General features: G+C 45.6%; 1 protein-coding gene across 2 annotated transcripts; it reads left to right on the forward strand.

Moving 5' to 3' along the window:
- The first annotated feature begins 938 nt into the window (after nucleotides 1-938).
- Nucleotides 939-17139, forward strand: LOC104689280 (C-C chemokine receptor type 8-like). 2 transcript variants are annotated; one of them, XM_010399348.3, is made up of 3 exons: nucleotides 939-1023; nucleotides 12916-13074; nucleotides 15247-17139. In XM_010399348.3, the coding sequence occupies exon 3, from the start codon at nucleotides 15256-15258 to the stop codon at nucleotides 16309-16311; it is 1056 nt and encodes a 351-aa protein (XP_010397650.1). In that variant the 5' UTR covers nucleotides 939-1023; nucleotides 12916-13074; nucleotides 15247-15255; the 3' UTR covers nucleotides 16312-17139. The 2 variants fall into 2 exon arrangements, with proteins under 2 accessions (XP_010397650.1, XP_019140967.1); XM_019285422.3 differs by lacking the exon at nucleotides 939-1023 and having other exon boundaries at nucleotides 12862-13074.
- The last annotated feature ends 2801 nt before the right edge of the window (nucleotides 17140-19940 follow it).

Here is a 19940-nt window from a genome sequence, read left to right on the forward strand (position 1 = left end):
CTTGGGTCAGTGTGGTGCAGCAGAAGAGGAAGAGGCACTGGATCATCTGAGGGCACAAAAAAAGAAAGGCTCAAGTGTGGCAAGATGTTCATGCTCATTGCTTATTTTCTGTTTCCTTCTCAGTGCTGCACTGACCATTCTGCCCTGTCCCTGGCTGCCTGTGACCTCCCTAGATCTCCCCTCAGCATGCCGTGGACTTGTGCTCCTGTTGCTGAACCCATGCTAGCGAAGGCAGACAAGCAGCTGCATGCAGCAGTGAGGGGCTGGCACAGGAATGGCTGCACTCAATAGGCTGTTGTGGAGACATCCCTTGCTGGAGGGCTGTGGGCAGCAGAGGCACCACTGGGCTGCATTTTACCGTGGGCTGGTGATGCCCAGAACAGGTGCCATACAGCTGTCTCTATCCCTCCTCCTTTGGCTCTTCCCTGAGCGTCCTCATGCCCCTTTCCATCCTCTGCTTGAGGCACCTGCGGTGGTGTCCAGTAGAGAGGAAAGGACTACTCAGAGTGGTAGATGGGACACAGGAAAAGAGGCTGTGCAAGTGTAGAAACACCTAACGTTGTCTGGGGAACAGCTGGGACTGGGGAATTCACACTGTGCTTTCTACTCCAGCATTGCTCCAATGTGGAGCATTTTCCCTGTTTTAATCATGTACCGTGAAATCTGTAGGCACTCTAGGACCACATTCACAATTAGAGACAGAGAAGCTGGGTGACAGCTGCAGCAGTCAGGGAAACAACAGCTCGCATATATTGAAACATACAGAAACACTCTTTCCAGAAAACTGGACTATATCTGACTATTTGGTTAGGGGGGGAACCTCAATGCCCAAAGGCAGCCAGTGCTGTCCCCATGCCAGCTTTCAGCTCCATCTGGGCATCCCTACAGCCTCAGGAGCCAGCAACTGCTGAGCACGCTGTAGCACTGAAAGCTGCTCCCTCACGGGCTCCTGCACAGGTCCTGCTAAAGCACAAGCTGTCGGCTGAGGAGGAGGAGGACACTGAAGCAAAGCTGAGCTGAGAGGTAGGTAATGCTCAAAGGCATGGAAATTTGCTTTACCTATCAAGTACTGAGGAAAACTTTCCCAAGCTCTGGCACTTTGCTACGAGGGGACTGACCAGTGATGGTATTTTATCTTTAGGACAGCCTGTTGTTTTCTTCCTGATGCTCGCCTGTTGTTTTTTGGACTCTGTGAAGCCTAATTGCTGCTCATGCAGCTGCCTTTGCACTGTCTTGGAAGAGGCTATGTCGAAAGTTGGTCCCTCCTTCTCCCCTGACTGATGCCTGTGTTTTTGCACCCACGGCTCTGGATGACCTGGTGCATCTGTTAGCTCTGCAGTGCTTCTCACCTCTGGTAATCCAGTCCCTAGTGCCTGTGCTGGAGATGAGAGAGGATGTGAAACACAGGCATGCTGGGGATGTTTTCAGCTCAGGCACTGTGTGCTCACACTTTGGTGATGGCCAGAGGGCTGATACTTTCTCTCCTCTCTAGTTCTCTGAAAACACTTCAAATGAAGTGTAAGACCTGTGTGTCCTGACTGCCAGCAGAGTTGGCTGCTTTTTATGACAGCAGGATTTTCTCTCTGCCTGCAGCAACTCTCTGCTTTCTGCTCTCACACCACAGGTAAGCCTCCTCCTTTCAGTGCAATGTGCACTCTGTGGCCACGAAGGAGCCAGAGGGGGATGTCAGGGCAGCAGTAGGAAGCAGCTGCCTGCCCAGCTGCCTCTCTTCCCCACAGCCTGTGTCTCAGCCCTGCACTGCATAGTGAGCCAGTCACTTTGCTGATGCTGCTGAAAACTTTTTGTTTCCTGGAAGATTGGATGCCCTTGCTTTTTGCATAAGATCGATTTTCAGCCAGAGCAGGCAGACCTCCCTGCTGTGCCCCCTGTAATGCTTCAGGACAGCAGAGCCATGCTGAAGCTGGAGCTGTGCTAGCTGGAGTTATGGCTGTTTTGCTACACCAACCTCTCCAAATCCTTTCCGGGTCCCTCTGTTATTTTTGTATTGGTTGTGTAAATTTTTTTCCCAAAGAGTTTCTTGGAGGACTGCTGAGCACCCTTGGGATCAGCAGGATGGATGGTGCTGAATGTACTTCTGTTAGGGTTCTGTAACACCTGAAGGCCATTTATGTGATCTTATTGTCTGCCAGCACCTTCAGACCATAGCTTAGGATTTGAGACATAAGAGTAACAAAAACCAACTTTGTACTAAAGGCAAGACTGGATGTCAGACTTGCAGATATACCCAGGGCTGAGTTTTTAACATCACTTGTGATTTCATGACCCTTTTTGGTCACAGGTTTCTAGAGAGCCTGGAGACCAACACGTAATTTTCTTGTGCAGTCACTTCCTTCTTTTGTCCAAAGAGGTGTGTTTTATACCAAGCTTAACAGCGAGAGCATAAATGAAATTGTGATGGGAGCACACTCATACTGTTGAATAGCATGCCTTACTGGGAAGTACATTAAGTGTTAACCTCCTTTGGTTTATGTGGTCAGCTGCTGTTTGATGTCTTATCACAATACCTATTCACATTTCAAAGAGCAAAGAAAACCCCAAAATGTTGTGCATTTTTTTTTTCATAATGGGATTTCACTTTGCCGCCATGGACTGTGGATCTATTTTATTATGTTACAGAGAAGAATTTCTGTTTTAAATTTGCTTTTAATTTTCCAGGCTGAAAAGAGCCATAGCAGGAACAAACAAGGGTTGGTTTGTTCCATCTTCAGACCCATTTTACTGATAGAAGTCCTAAATAGTCAAAAAGACAAGCTTACTTTATCCCAGCTTATGGCAACTATGATTGACAAAATGGGGTGCAAAGGTTTCCCAGTGCTGACTACCCCCCACTTACATGCTGGGCTCTTCTTTAGAGAAAGCTGGCACTGGGTAGGGCTTTCTGGGTTTGGAGTTGTTGACTTTGCACATATTTGAGAGAATAAAGGTAAAGCAAGCAGAGATCATTTTGAGTTTAGGAAGCATAGACACCCAAAACACTATTTTTTTTGTTTTGAACACTATTTGAGATTAATTCAAGAGCTTTCTTTTTCTTCAAAGAGTGCCTAGAGCACTGTGACTCAGGTCTTGACTTTGGGATTTCTCAGATGTCCTTTTCTCTGTCCAAGAAATATGGACACATTACCAATTTTCTTCTCTATGAATTAGGTCTGGTCTTGAGTTAGGTCCTGCTCAGAAAGACCCTCAAAAAGTTAAGGAAACTTCTGACCTTTTATTCTCCTGCCTACCAGCTTACAAGGCAGGAAATCTTGATGGTCCTTGGAATTATTTGAGCTTATCAGAAAAGAGTCAGCAAAAGAAAATTCATGTGTTGTAAAAGGAAATAGAGATTTTAACTATGCAGTGGAAAAGTTCATCTGCTTTATCCCACTCATTTGAAACCCACACCAGAAAAAAATAAAGCTGCAGTTTGATATCGAGAAGGAAACCTGACCCACACATCTGCATACCGGAAAGTGACTCGTCTTTCTCTTATTCAACCCAGCTTCTTGCTGGATTTGTTATTTTTTGAACATTTTAGGCTGTATCTATTATCTTCATTGAGCTGTGCATGTCCATCCCCAGCCCAGAGGAGAGGAGGATGGTGTAGGTGGTGGGAATCTGTTTTATCCTGTCTAGCTTAAGTGATCTTCCTCACTGCTGTGGTGAAGAGAGAGTAAGAAGGTGAATGCAAAAAGCAAACTCCTTTCTGTCAGTTCAAGGTCAGCCGAAGTCACGTTTGCAGCCCCTGGGTCCTGCTGGCAAACCTTGGCGTGCTTCCCTGTAAGCAGCAGGGGCTTGATTATTTGCTTGTTCTCTCGAGCAGCACCATGCAAGATCAGGAGAAAGTTTAAACGTGGTGAGCATTAATCCCTGCAGGTTTTGTACCTGCACTGCTGCCTTCAGCTTAAGACAAGACAGGGGTACCTGATGAACAGTAGAACAGTCTGCCCTGCTTGTTCATGATGTGCCTGCACACTGAGTGCAAGGGCCTTCCCTCTCCCCCAACATGCTCTGGCTCATGGGCCCAGCACAGCAGCTGGGCAGTGGTGAGGATGGTGGACGTGCCTGGTGTGGACAGCAGGGTGGGTCTTTGGTGTGGAAAATGAGATCCCAAGAGCCTGGTGCCGCACCTTGTTAGAGACATATGCCCCTGGATGTCTTGACCAGAAAGGTTTGAAATTCTCTCTCTGATATTGCTGAAAAGCCACCCCACGTTGAACATGGCACAAAGGTGTGTAAGTGTCTGCATTCTGCATTGTCAAACTCTTTTAGCCTTATGGTTATTGTTGTGAGCTTGACTCTTGCACTTCCAGCTTTTCCCAAACACATTCTGAAGCCCTCATTACCAGGCTCTTTGACTCATCACCTCTCGTAGAAAGGGTTGAGCGAACCTTGAGGTTTTCAGCACTTGGTATCTTGCACATTTCCTGCAAGAGGTGGCAGAAAAATGTGTTTCCTGAGATGAAGCAAGCGAAAAAGAATAGCTATGAAAATCAGACCAAAAGAACCTAAAAACCTAAGAAAAATAGTAAAGATGTTCACCAGCTTCCTGTTTACCAGCAGTTCAGATAAAGATTTACCAGTGGCGTTGCCAAGCTCTCCTCACAACTCTGCTCACACCGCAGCAGCGTGGGTGTGTGCTACCCCAACAAAGCCTCTTTTCGTGCCCCTGGCAAGGGCAGAGGCCTGAAGGAGACAGGACAAAGCCGCACAGATGCCTGCTTTAAGATTGTAGCCACTGTGGTCAAGATGGGAAATGCCGGATGCCCAGATTTCAGTGCATGATGCTCTAGTGCTGAGAGCAGCCTGCCAGTGGCAAGGGTGCAGGCTTGAATCCAGGGTCCCTGAGTCATCAATCCAATCCTAAACTACACAGAGTTCCCTGTTTTAACAGCATGATTTCATGCGTTTCACCTTTTTTCCTTTAAAAATCTGATAATCATCTGGAGTTTCTTCCAGAGGAGGCTCCTGCAGCAAAAATGGAGACAGACATGGGCCCTGGTACCCACACGGGGTGCTTCCCACCCTGAGGCCTCCTGGTTCCTCACAGCCATGGGGCTGGCATGGTCTGAGGCCAGCTGAGAGGCAGAAGTGGTGCAGCCACTTGTGGTTTTTAAGGGTATCTGACAGGCGCTGCCTGGCTCGGTGCCAGGACCAGAGCTGTGCTCTGGCAGGGTGGGGCAGCTGCAACTGGGTGCTGCTGGTGTGGAGCCATCCAGCAGTGGTGGTGGTGGCCAGTGCCCACCTTTGCCCTGAGCCAGTGTGGCCAGTGCCAAAGTGTGGTGGTGAGTTCTGGGCAGCCAGCCAGCACAGAGACCCTTGATAATCTGGTGGGGAGCCATCAGCTTATGCCAGAAAGGGAATTACGTGCCAGTCAGTGCAACTACAGTTGCTGGAAAGCTCTAGAAGGAATAAGCAGGCTGCAGGAAAATAAAAAAGTAGGAGCTGATACAGATTTGTCAAGAGGCCACTATGTCAAATCAGCCTCAGTTACAGGCTCATGCCACCGGGCAAAGCAGTGGTATCCCATACCTCAGAGCTAGCAAGCTTTCTGAGCACTTCAATCAGCCTTTATGTGGGTGCTCAGACAAACTCCTGAGTGGTTGCCACTGGACAAGAGGACTACTCAGAAGGATCCTGCATCCAGGGCTGCACCCTGCCCTTGCACAAACCTGCATTTGCTGCACTTTGCTGCTCTGGATGAAGGTCTGGTGCATGATTGTGCTATTTTTACATATGCCATCATATTGCGAAGGGGTAAAAATGCACTGGGGGACGGGATGACTGCTTAAATTGACCTTGACAGATGAAAAAGTCTGGCAGCAATGGGCTGCAGTGCATTGAGGACACACGACCACTTCTCCCCATGGGCAGGGTCAACTGAGACCACAAGGACAGTATGGGGAAGGCAGCACTTCTGAAGAAAGCATCTGGGGGCTGACATCCAGCACGAAAGAACTGTGAATCCACCAGTGCTACGTGATTGCAAAAGAAAACAGCTACCCCGGGCAGGTGACTCTTCCAGTCTGCTTTGCTAGTTTGGGGCACTGCAATGCACAAAAATATTAAGAAAAACTGGATAGTCACCAAAGAAGAATAGCAACTACAATTAACCATTTAGAAAGCATGACCTCAGAGGAAAAAATATTAATTGTGTGCTGTTAAGATTGATGGAAAACGTTATCTTATAATATTTTAAAATACCTAGAACTAATTGTTCCTCCAAGGCTAAGGTAAATAAGTGGCTCAAATTATACCAGGAGAGTGTTGGATTAAGACAAATTTACTAGGAGTGAATCTGGAGAAGCACTAGGATGGTTCATAAGGAGAAGCTGGGGGAAAGCAGGGGCTGTAGGAGCAGGCTGAACAACTGCATAGCAGGAGGAACAGTGGGACACTGCCCCTGCCTTCAAGACAGGGGACGGACTCCAGGAACTCCCAGTGTCCCATGCAGCCCGGCGTTCTGTGATTTCTCTGTTCCAACTGATTCTTGCTTGCAGCCTTCTCTGCTCTCCACCCTCAGCCAAAGCACTGTCAGATGCAAATCTGAGAGGTGCCTGTGCACTGGTGAACCAAAGGTTTGGGACAGCAAAGGTTTAACAACCTAAGTGCTCCAGGGTGAGAAAAATAAGCGTCAAGTAAGGGACAGATAGAGAAGATTTTTGTTCTCAAAGACTCCATCCGCAAGAGCTGTATTTGTTTACTCCTTTGTGTCCCACAATTACCCTCTCGTAACGCCTGGGTGAGAAATTCCACTCACTGCTGACACGCTATGAATGAGTTACTGTGCTGGGAGTTTTGCAACGCACTGATTTCTGCTTGGGTGAAACCAAACGATTGTGCAAGGCTGCAGCTGTCAGAGCCATAATCCTTGTGGCTTCGGTGCCGGCAGTGAAAAGCAGACCGTGGAGCAGAGTGAGCTGGTCCAGCCTCACCAAATACCTCCAGCTGCTTCTCCCACACAAACTCAGCCACAGTTTTTGGAGGATTCTCTGGCTCACAGCCTTTTTTATTGCACGGAGCATCTGCTGCAGGAGAGAGAGCCAGAACAATGCCAAATAGGTTTTTCCTGTGGACATTTGCACATGTCTGCATAGACAAGCGCTTTGTTACGGTAATACAACTCCACATTTCAGTGGAGGGTGTCAATTTTTTTGCTGATCAAGCTGAAAAGAGAAATGAAAACTTCTGCCTGCTATCAGCACAACAGACACATCTTAGTTCTACTGGAAAGTTTTTGAAGCTTTGAAGTCTGCTTGTTTTTGAGGAAGAAGGGTTAGAAGAAGAGGTTATTTATAAAAAAATGCTGTATTTGAAAATGACAAATGGCAGTGTTTTGTCTGGGACTTCTCAGAACAAAGTATTGCAATTGTTCTTTTTTCCCCCCTTGATTTGGAGGGGGAAAATCCTCTCCTCAAACAACTTGGCACTTTCAGAGATATTTTAGTCAACAAAAATATACCTTTTTGACGTCAAAAAAACCCATCACTCAGAATCTTACCTGGTCACAAAGTCTCACCCCGCCCTTTGTACATGGGCATACAAATATGCTATTCTCACTGCGAAAAGGAAATGAACCATTCTGCCATATGACATATTTTTACCTCTACACTGGAAGTGGTCGGATGAAATGAATTCTCGTTAAGATAATGCGGTCCTGCTAAGATGGTGTGTTGATAGCTGATGCTGATGGACCCAAACATTGTGAAAATAACCAAAACAGGCAAGGATTCCTCAAAAGATAGCTCCTGTGTGGCGTTTCCTCTTGTACCTCATGGGGGACTCCCAGCCGTGCACATCCAGGGCTCAGTGTCCCCCTTGCCCATCCCTGCTGCCCTAAGGAAGATGGGTGCAAGGAATTCACTGAGGGTGCTGCAGTTGGGGAAGGGCAGTTGCTGGTCCATACAGGAAGCAGAGACACCTGGGAGAGGTTTGTTGGGACAGAGGGATTTCCAGGAGAAGGAATCTGGGGTGGGACATTCATCAAAGTGCTACCTGCCACACTGCAGAGGACATGCTCACCTTGACCCCCACCTCTACCTGCTGCAAAACTGAGCTGTCCTCATTGTTTTTCTCACCAACAGTGATGACTGCTGGTATTTTGCAAGGCATTTTAGCTGAACAACCCAGCATCTCTGAACATCCCATAACCCCTGTTGCAGTTAATCGTCTGTTTTCCTCTGCTGACCTAAGTCATCTCTTCCCTCTTCCAATATGACACAGTAAGCCCTCTGAGATGTAACGTGAGAACAGATCTGAAAGGGAAAGGCCTCCTTTTGACTAAGAAGCTTCTTTTATTTTGCTGTTGAGCAAAGGCAGAGGAAAGTGATCTTTCTGGAGAACAGCGCCTGACTTGGCTGGTTACCACAGCTCTGAGATAGGTGGAAGCTGAACATCGCATTGAGGTAAACGTGTCCTGCACTTTCCAGGTGGTGCTATGGTAGTGAGCAGACCCAGGAAATACTTAGCCTTTTCTAGGAAAATACCCTACCAGGTAGGCTCTCTCATTCTGCTTTTATTCCCATATGTTCCTAATGGCTGCTACCCCAACACCAGAGCCTGTGCCATGGTGTCAGAAAGCTGCCTCCCATCCTCCGTAGCGAACAACAAGAGCAATACCAGGGCTTGTGGCTGACACTCCTGAGGCCAAAGCAAGCTCTTGCTGGTGCTGCTTTCTGTGGCAACTACAGTTTCCTTTCTGTATTCAAACTCAATTAATCTAGACTGTCTGTAGGAGGAAGGAGAGGTTCCTACAAGAGCAGGCATAGGGGTTTTGCAGCAGCTAAGCTGACCATCTCCTCCAGGCTGAGGAGCTGCAGGGAAGGCACAGGATAAGGAAACCCTTTGGGGCTGATGTCAGAGGCTGAGCTGGTGTGCACGGGGAGTCTCCACTGCCAGTGAAGGTTTCTGGCTGTAGGAGCTGGAGATGTGGCCGTGCTGTTTGTCTCACAGCAAGATTCCTTTTGGTTGCAGCATTTGCCATAGCCTTTCCATGTAACATAGGGCTTCAGTGAAGCATCTCTTCCCTGACCTTGGGGCTCTGAGTAGTCTGGAGGAGTTTAAGTCTGCATTACTCTGATGGGTTGGGCTGACAGTGTCTTCAGCTACATGAAGGGTTGCACTGGTCTTTTTCCCCCACTGAAGCAACTTTTCTGACAGAACACAAAACAGCAGAAACTGCTACTTCGAGTGTAAATAAAGGAATGGCAGCAGCTAAAGGGGAAGCATGAGCAGTGTGGTGCACAGCCACTGGAGACTCCCCAGCCCTGCCATCTCTCTGGGGCTGCAGTGGCCCATGCAGGCTGGCCCTGATGGCCACTGCCAAAACATGGGAAGACAAAACAAAGCTCCTGATACAACAACATTTTGCTATGTTTTTTAACTTGAGTGGGGACTGCCTCCATCAGCCTTTTCACAAAGCGGTGATGCCATATGGCTCTTCCCTCCTGTAGCTCACAGTCCTGAGTGGCTGCATGGACCCAAACTGGCCATAGGCTGGAGCACCAGAGATACCCACAACCAGCTGTCTCCTTTTTGCTGTAAGGTATTTCTCTCTCACAGGAGATCCCACCAGAGTATGGAGAGACATTGCTAGCCCTGGTATTAGGGACCAGCTAAAATTGAACTGGAGGGACACTGCAGGGCAGCAGTCAGGGCTACCGGAGAAGGAGGCTCTGGGGTGGATTTTGCACAGGCTCTTAACAAATAGATTTGAGACCTTCTTGCTCCTCAGCTCCCACCCAGCATCTTGGGAACATCCTGAGGACCTGGGAAGGATTGCCTGGTGCCTGCTGTCCTGTCCCTGGCTATGAGAGCCCCTGGGTCATGCGTCCCCTTCAGACATTTAACCCAGGACCATTCTACACCAGCTGGCTGGCTCTCCTCCCACAGCAAGCCTGCTCCACAGCCCCAGTGCCCCAGCAGCAAACTCACTTGAGCCCAAGGGGGTAAATATTGCTGTGGTATGGCTGTACTCTTTGTAAGGTGAGAAAATCCTCTTTCCCCCTGGCTGTGTCCTCACTGGCTTGTCTGTATGTAGCAAATGTATCCCTTCCACGACCTTGCTTTACCACACTGAGCCCTTGCACTGCTCATCCTCCCACCTCACATCCTCTCTGCACCTCCTTCTGTTTGAATTTAGCACTTTCAGATGCAGGTGACCTTTAACTTGTGTGTTCCCATCTTACCACCTCTTGCTGGTTTACCACATTTTCTTTGTTTCTTTGTAGGTGAACTACAAAGGGCTGTGTGTTGGCTTGGTAGAAAATCCAGGTTTGACTGCATGGCCCCTGTGTAACTCAGAGTGTGGTGTTTGCTACTCACAGACTGAAAAAGTGTCAGGACAGATACAAGCCTAGCTTATAGCTGATATGAAGAAAATTGGAAATGTGTACCTCTCATTCTCTCTCCACCAGATACCTTCCTCTGAGCTTTCAAGGGGAGTTCAGCACACCTGCATCTTGCAGCACCCCAGTCTGTGAACACACTGGTAGTTATTTATCTCTACTGCCCTTCAGCCCAGCAGGGCTCTGCCTGCCCATGCTCCTCTTGGGTGACCTGCAGGAGACCCAGTAGGGCTCAACATAGGGAGAAAAATAAAATCTGTCTGTAATTCTTCCCTGTCCCCCAACACAGACATCTCCTATTAGTTTTTGTCATCATAATTATCACTTTTTCAGCCAACATCATAATTTCCGTCTTTTCAGTTCCCAAGCCCACCCCTGTGGGTTTTCCCTCCTACCCACCCTCATACCTGCCAGTCAGAAACAGCACCTTTCCTAAACCCATCTCCACTTCATTCCTTTCACTGCTTTTGACAAATCACATCCTCTGCTTTCTTTCATTAATTCTCTTTCTCTGCTGAGAAAAGCTCAGGTTCTGGCTGTGTGTTAGGAACACCAAACCACTCCAGAAGAAGAGCAGGCACATAAACCTTTCTGAAAGACAGGTAGGGCCAGAAACTCACGCCTGTATATCACTTCCCAAAACACAGCAGAGCATCAGACTCCATAATTCTACTGTTTTCCTCCAGAACACTGTCCCCACCACAATTTTTTCCTTGCTCTCCTTATTACCAAGCTGCCTTGGCCTGCCCAAAGTACAGCAGCCAGCCCAGCCATCCTCCAGCCATATCAGTCACCAGGCCTGCTCACTTCTCTCTTAGCTTTTGTTTTCTTGAATTCAAGCTCTTTTCCTTGCCTTTTAGGTTGTCTCCATTTTCTTGCTTGCTCCAACTTTCTCCAACACATGCAGCATTTCCTTGATGTTTCCCTACTGCTTCTTCCAGCTTCATGCCTCCCTTTGCCTGACTGTGCAGGATTGTGGATGGTGAAAATACACAGCTGGAAGATTTCCCAATTTAAAAATATGCATTTTGAATGAACTGAAATCTTTTTGCGAGATCGTAATTTCTGCAGCAGAAAATAACTCAGGAAAAAATGCAAAATTTTTTCAATTTTATAACATGTACTAATGTTTTAAAATGCAGAAATTTCTTTTTCCTTTATTGGTTTCATGTCAAACTATTGGTTTTTTTTTTTTTAATGTGTTAATAACTTATCAACTAAACTAATGCAAAAAAGCATATGATGGAAGAGGAGGCATCTTTAATTTACTAATGTTTTGTTCCTAAGAAATAATGAAAACTGACCTTATTTATTTCTAAACAAATGTAAATAAACCTAAATAGAACAAAGCTACATTATATCATACTGTGTGTCTGTAGCACCAGGACATACTACTGACATATTATTAATCATATAATTAGTATCTAGAGAATACAATAAAAAAAAGTTCTGTTGCAACAATATTCAAAAATTAGTTCTGAAAAAAAATAAACAGAATAAGAGGAGCTAGTCTCTCTTGTGTAGTAAGACCAATTGGGTACTTGGAGGCAGAGTGATGCCCTGGTCACTGAGAGCATGTTGAAGACCTGATGGGACAGGTCTGTTTTTTCTGACTGTGCTACTGACTAGTGCCAGGTCCTTCATGACACTGCTCCTTTTTCCCCCCAGACTATTTTCTCACTTTTCCTTACTGCCTGCAGTGTTTAGCTTTTCTTCTCTTTCAGGTTCTCTTTCACTACTCACTTATGCGACAACCAGCAACTGTAAAGGTGCTTTGGGTTGGAGCTGCAACCAAAGAACATGTGAATAACGTCAGTAAAAGTCTGCCCCATGCTTGTTTGGGGGCTCTTGAGTGAACCTCTGGCATTCTCCATGTTCTTAAAATCAGGAAAATGGTGCCTGTTGAGATTAATGGATAAAAAGTGTATCATTTGTCTGATTTATGAAACACCACAATTTACAGTATTCCACTAAACATAGGTAATTTAAAGCAATTGAATAAAACAAAAAATTTCAAGCCTGTCTTTGTTTCAATATTTTGCCCTTTTCCATCCTCAAGTCACTAAAATAAACTTGAAAAACCCCAAGGTAGCAAAGAAACTGAAATACCCCACTAAATAAGAACTGCTTAAAAAATTATGGCAGAGTGGTATCAGTAGCTGTGATTCCTTATTTTGCTCAAAAAGCTAGTAAGTTTTTAATTGGAAGGGATATAAATAGAATGCAGTATATAAGTTGTTATCAGCTGAAGAAACTGAAAAACTAAAACAATGCGACCAGGAAATTCCATATCAGCCTCTGTGAAAAGCTGCAAATTTATTAGCATGTCTCCTGTGATGGAGATATCTCAACTTTTAAGTTTTTCACTTAAAACCCACTTCACAGGGGTGGCTGTGAAGAAGGGGTTTTAGCAAACACATTAAAAGGAGTGCTACGCATTACCGTGTTAGAAAAGCGATGTATTTGCTACTCGTTTCACAGAAGGTGCTCGATAGCCCTCTCACTCTTTTCCTGTTTACCACAGATACAAAATCTTCTATTTGCCTCCAAGCTATTCTGTATCTGGCAGGTGCCCATCCGACACCCTCATATCACCAAATCTCAGCTCTCTGCACGAGTGAAGTGAAGGTGAAGTAAACCTCCCAGAAATCCCTGAGCCTGAGCAACAGGGGACAAGCAGAAGGGGACCAGGGCCATCCGAGAGAGTAGAGGCGTCTTGCTGCCAAAGGTAAAGTCCATCCATATTCGATGTGCTATTAGTGCGCTCACTGTGCCAACCAGGGGACCTGCAGCAGCTACCTTTCCCTTGATATCCTCTGTAAAACTGCTTTTTCAGTTTGACTGTTCTGCTGAGTGATGTGGAGAAGGGAGAAAATGGAAAATGCTGTGCCCTGGTTGGGAGCTGTTAAAGGTATTAATGGTGTAAGGATCGGAAGCAGAACATCTCTGGTCTCTGTTCAACCCAGGAGAAACACTTGAATTTTGCTGGAAGTAGATGCTTTATATCTATAAATCTAGATATATCTATCTCTACATATCTATCTTCATACTTATAGATCGATGTATCTATAACACAGTATGCATTATTTTTGGAATGTTTTTTAGTTTTGATAGTTGAATCTACAAACTGTTTTTAAGAGGTCCTAGACAGGCAATTAAGAAACGTGAGCCAGTGCTGCATCACTTAGTCACAGCCTGTCATTTTCACACATCAAAACCATTAGCAGGAAATATTTTTTACCTGTTGCTGGTTGCTGCAAGAAGAGCCATTATCTAGTGACTCAGTAACTTCATATTTAAAGGTTTATGCCTTATAAAAAGTTAAAATTAATAATGCAGATGTCCTAGCTACAGCTAAGAGCTCAATACAGTAGAGAATTACACTATTGATGCAGCATGGCCTTTCTCACATTATTTGTTATTTCTGAACAAGGAATTCTGTGGGGTTGAATGCTGTATTTGTAACAGTTTTCTCTGCATTGCACATGCCAATTGAAACTGTCCTCCAAGAAGAGCTGAGGCAGGTCAGTGAGGCATGAGCAGGATCCATACCTGGAGCAGAGGATGGACGCTGACACTCCTCTGGGCTGTATGTACAGATCGTTCTGTTCCCCCCACAAGTGGCACAGCCTGGCAAGAAGGGGTGAATTGTGATTCCTTTCTATCAATACAAAAAGTTTTCCCTGTTCTCTCTCTTTTTGTATCCCCAGGCAGTAATCTTTAATTCAGGAGAGCACATCCTCCACTTCTATAGAATGAATCACTTCCATTCATATTATTGCTCCACCTTAACAGCAGTGATTATTACAAATTATTCTTCCCTCCTGGAAACTGTGTGTCTTTGAAGCTCTTTCAAGATGTGGTCAACCTGTAAGCAGGTGCAACATAGGTGCAGCACAGCATAAACTTTCAAATGTCTTAGCAGTGAAAAACCAAACCCTTTTGAAAGAATCACCTCTTGAAATGTGAACACTCAAGTCTGGAAACCCAATCCACTTTTATAGGGGTCATGAACTGACATCTGAAACAATAAAAAAGTTGGCTAAAGCACAGACTCACTCTTGGAGAACACGTCAGATTATTTTACTATTTTGAGGCTGCCTTCATTGCAGTTTTTCAGAAACGAGAGAGAGGGGAAACACTCCCGCTAATGTTTTGGTTTTCTCTACACTAGAAAACTGAAGCTGGACAGAACAGGCAGGAGCACTAAACTGCTGTGTTGCAGCAAAAGGCACAACCCAAGCTACTCACTAGCTGCCCTGGAGCTCAGTGGCAGCCCAGAGCTTGGCACTGCTGTGCAGCCCTGTGAACTCCTTGTTGCTTCAGAGTTTTCTGTATCCAATCCTGGACCCACCCATGGAAAAGTAGCTTGCATGTCTCTGCACTCTGTGCCAGTACCTGGCCCTGATCAGCTCTGCTAAAAATGAGGTTATGCTGCTGGGTGACAGCTTCTTCAGGCAAAACACTTTTATGAGGGTCTTTATGCTACAGGCAAAAAGCTTCCCCACCCCAGGGAGCACAAGAAAATTGAGAACCTTAGATCTGATGCAGGATCTGTAATTTTTTTATCATTATGACTATTCAGAGACCTGAATTTTTCCCTGTCATTGTAATGATGAGGTGCTGGTCCACTGGGTCTAAAGCAGTTTCAGGAAAACAGAGAGCATCCCAGTGCTCACAGTCACACATGTATAGGAACAATCAGCAGGCTGCAGGGCAGCCCTTTGGGTGGTACAGCTGCTCTTGTGCACCCAGTGAGACCAAGACTGCCTTTCGTAGTCCCCCTCTGCCTGGAAGCTGACCCACAGACTCAACACAGCACAGACAGAGGCAGAAGCCACCATGGGAGTGCTGTGCCAGGACAGCCAGACATTTTTAACCCTTTCTCTTTCCTGCACAGGTACCTGAGATGAATCCCACCAGCCAATTCCTTGGCACAACAGAATATGACTATGGATACGATGAAAACACTGCTCCATGCAATGAAGGAAACAATTTCCGCAGGTTTAAATCCCTCCTTCTACCAATTCTTTACTGCCTCGTGTTTGTCTTCTGCCTCCTGGGAAACTCCTTGGTCCTCTGGGTTCTCCTGACCAGGAAAAGGCTGACAACAATGACTGACATCTGCCTGCTGAACCTCGCAGCCTCTGATCTGCTCTTTGTTGTGCCTCTCCCTTTCCAAGCCCACTATGCTTCAGACCAGTGGGTTTTTGGCAATGCCATGTGCAAGACAATGGCTGGCATTTACTACACAGGTTTTTATAGCGGTATTTTCTTTATAACCCTGATGAGTGTAGACAGGTACATAGCAATTGTCCATGCTGTCTATGCCATGAGGATACGGACAGCCACTTATGGCATAATTATCAGTTTGATTCTGTGGCTGGTGGCTGGCTTGGCTTCTGTGCCCAACATCATGTTCAGCCAGGAGCTGGAGATCGAGCAGGCTTTGCAGTGTGTCCCCACATACCCCCCAGGTGACAATACCTGGAAGGTTGCTTCTCAGTTTGCAGCCAACATCTTAGGCCTCTTGATTCCCTTTAGCATCCTTGTTTGCTGCTACACTCAGATACTAAAAAACCTGCAAAAATGCAAAAACCGAAACAAGGTCAAGGCGATCAAGATGATCTTCATCATCGTCATTGTTTTCTTCCTCTTCTGGACTCCCTTCAACATCGCGCTGTTCCTCGACTCTCTGCAGAGCCTGCACATCATCAATGACTGCAAGGCGAGCTCCCAGATAGCGCTGGCCCTGCAGCTGACAGAAACCATCTCCTTCATCCACTGCTGCCTGAACCCCATCATCTACGCCTTCGCTGGCGTGACATTCAAGGCCCATCTTAAAGGACTCCTTCAGTCCTGTGGCCGTGTCCTCTCCAGCCCTGCCGGAGGTGCCGGGGCTGGACAGTCATTTTCAGCACCCACCCAGCTCTCTGGCTGGTCTGACAGTGCAGGGGCCCTGTGAGCCCACCTGAGCCACCTTCTGCTGGTGTGAGGGGCTGGCCAGAGGTCTGCTGTGGTGCTGGAGGTTGTACCATGTGTGCAGCATCCCCTGGCAGATGCAGTATGCCTGTGCCTCCTGTTGGGATACGCTGTGAACTGCCACATAAGAAGCTGTGACATTGGTTTCCCAAGAGCACCGGTGCATTTGTAAAATGGTGACCATACGTTGCCACAGAATAATTTTTAATTAAGTTTTAGAGCTCTCGTAATACAATTCAGCAAGCAGGGTGTTTCTCGTAGTATCTATTTTCTCCTCTGACAAAAGCATCGCTTCTGCCTCACCCCAAGTATGCTCTGCTTGTGGAAGCTGAATCCCTGCATCCCTGGGACACGTGTGTAACACCCCTCTGGAAAGTGAGGAAGTGGACAGGCATGGGACTGCTTCACATTGCAAAGAGGGAATCACCTCAGCCATTGTCACCATTTCCCCTTTGCCTCAGCTCCCAGACAAAAAAGCCCTCAGGACCCTGTTTGTTGTGGGATGGTCCCAGGGGCGCAGCCCTGGAATCCTTGGAACTGCTGCTGCCCAGAGCAGCCTTTGGTAGTGATGCCTCCAAAAATAACAAAACGATGGCTCCAGGTGTCCCCTATACCTGTCACTCATGGAGGTTCCTACACTTGGAAACGTTGTCCTCAGAGCAGGTGGGGGGTCTGTATCACCTCTGGAGCTGTGGGACCTCCAACTTTGTGCCTCCAGCACTCGCTGCTAAATGTAACCACCACAAAATGGCCTGTAGCAAAGTAGGCTCTGTCTCTTTTCCCAAATATCTTTATTTTCTGCCATTTTTGAAATGCTTTCTTTAAATAAACATTAGCTACACCTTTTTTGTCTTGGTTCTTGAAAGTCTGTCTAATGACTTACAAGCCTCGATTAGGATAAGGAAACTTTGGGTGTTTGGTTATTTTTCAGTGGGTATCACGTAAAATATATCTGATGGAATTGAGAGGCACCCTGAAGCTCTTCAGCAAAAAAAGTCTTATCTCCAGTTTCCTGCTGAGGAAGCCTTCTCTCCAAATCCTGGTAAAAATTTACAGGGTAAAAATAACATTTATATTGAGGTAGTATTACTGCAAACACATTTTTAAAAGTTAATCAAGGGAACACATGAAATCAGGGAAAACACAACCTAGATATTGTTCAAAGACTTTATTTTTTAGGGTAATAAAAATGTTAAATATTTTCCTAATCCTACCTTTCCTTCTGAAAATATAATTGCATGTTTTTATACTTCCTAAAAATTTCAAAAATAAATTTCAACCTTGGTGCCAAAATATTATTGTAAGAAGTACCAGAACAGAGACACAAATACACCCAGCATCACCCCAAGCACTTGTAAAGCTTGCAGAAGCTTTACACAGCAGAGCACCCAGAAGCATTGTGCCTCTTCTCTAAATATGAAAATTTATTTTTAATGGGTTGAACCACAAGACTTTATGCTACTCTTATATGTGATGGAAAGAATCTATGGCGACACTAAGCAACGTTCAAAAATTTCTGCACTTGTATGCACTGAAAGAGTTCTGGATAAGAGCACTACATTCACAGGATAGTAATAACAAGCTGGTAGTGCCATCTCTTCAATTACACATTTTTTTTTTAGGCAGAAACTTGTCAATGACAATCTACTTTTCAGGTGTAATAATCTTGGAATAAAGCAGGTAGCAGATGCACTGTTTCCTCAGTTTCAAGGGTTCTGACACAAAGTAAAGCTGGTAAAAAGGAATTTTGCAATCTACTCATAACAAGATCGGTTAGGTTTCATGTGCTGAGATATTGTCAGGTGCAAATACCACTGAAAAACCACCAAGGAACATTCAGATTTGATGTCACCTGGGTTTCCTGGGGCTGGGTGTGATGCTGTGGATATATAGGCCAAAATATATAGCTCAATCTTGCTCCACTATATTGGTGGAAAGGTGATCACTATTCAAAAGAGGATGGAATAAGGAAATTACTGCTGTTTGTAGAACAGATCTTCTAATGAGATGTTGCACATCTAAAGCAATTTTTGTTTCTCCAGAGACCAAGCTGTATTGAAACCATTGATATCAGATTGACAGTAAAACTACTAAGTACCACTTTTCACATTTAGTAACTTTTCCCTACCTAGTTCTGAAGCATGTGTGAAGGGCTTGAACTTTCCAGCTACTCATTTTCATCCAACATGTTTCACAGTACTCCACTTTTCTGTTTCATGTTTCTCTGTCCTTTTGTAGCATGATGCCTGTGACACTGTGACCTTATCCAGGTCTGCCCTTACTCTACTCCAAGGCCTCTTGGCCATGTGCAACAAAATATCCAAACGTGCACATCCTCAAAAACACCTCCCAGACCTTTAAAATAAATGAATTATACTAATACTGTGCAAAGCACTGCAAAGGAGCACTGAGAGTTAGAAAAGAAAAATAATAATGTGTATTGTGGTGCTGTTGGTGATTCCTTCTGGCTTTTCTCCAGCCTGTGATTGACAGGTTCAGAGCTTTCACAGTGTTCCTTAGTTCTGTTGACTTACCATGGGACAGCCCAGACTTAAGAAGGTGTGAGACTGAATTTTAGATGTCCTCCATTTGGCCTACCCCCCAGGCTAGGGTCATGAGAAATCTGATTTGATGAGGGCTTCTGGGAGATTAAAAATGGGAACTTGAAAGATCATTCTACAGGAAGACAAGTTCCTGAAACTGAAGTTCTGCCTACTCAGGAGCAGTACTGGGAGGTTGTGCATGCTCTGGCTCTCTGACTTCATGAAGCTCCCCTCCTTCTGTAAGGAAAAGCACCTGGTGTGAGAGCGGCAAAAGTGCTGGCTTGTTCTGGATTTGCCCTTGGCATCTAGCAAGTGTAGAGGTCTGTGATCTAGCTAATGGACTATACCTTCCTAATGGGAGTAGCTGACAGAAGGACAAGGAAGACAACCCACAGAAGCTGTAGGAAACATCTACTCTTCCTTGCTTCTTCCACTTCTAGGGGGGAAAACCAGATGTTGATTTCTGACTAAGTACCGGAGTTTCATTCATCTAACCCTTTTCAAGATCTCTCATTAGCTCTCATTTAAGATGCTTAAGCAGTATGACAAGTGAGAATCAACCCACAGAAACCATGTGTTGAAACAACAACAGAAATCCTGCAATACTTCAGGATGATACAGCTTTGAGAAAAAAATCACAATAAACTTCCTTTTATAATACTAAATTACTCCATCTAATCTAAGTGAATTTGGGACACCATGAGTATATGCCTCCAAAGAGCTGGAAAATTTCTTTACAGTCCTACCAGGTGTTCTTTACTGCCCATTAGATACTGAAGGCAGTGGTTTCCAAGCAACCCATCACTGCCAGCCCCAGGCACCTTTACAGTATCATCACACAGACAGTTTGCTTCAGAGACACAAACCTGTGAGGTCAGAAAACCATCCTGTGCTCAGGACAAACAGCAGCTGAGAGCTGTGACTATCAGCTCATAGGGCTGCTGGTTCTGCACCTAGCTCGGATGTACCTGTAATTGCTCAATATGAACACATTTCTCCTCTTATTACAACCTGTGCACCAAAATGTTCTTAAGAATGGCTATTGGAGAGTCCCTCAGGTTTTTCAGCA

This window comes from Corvus cornix, chromosome 2 (assembly GCF_000738735.6).
Source record: "Corvus cornix cornix isolate S_Up_H32 chromosome 2, ASM73873v5, whole genome shotgun sequence".
Lineage (NCBI taxonomy): Eukaryota > Metazoa > Chordata > Aves > Passeriformes > Corvidae > Corvus > Corvus cornix.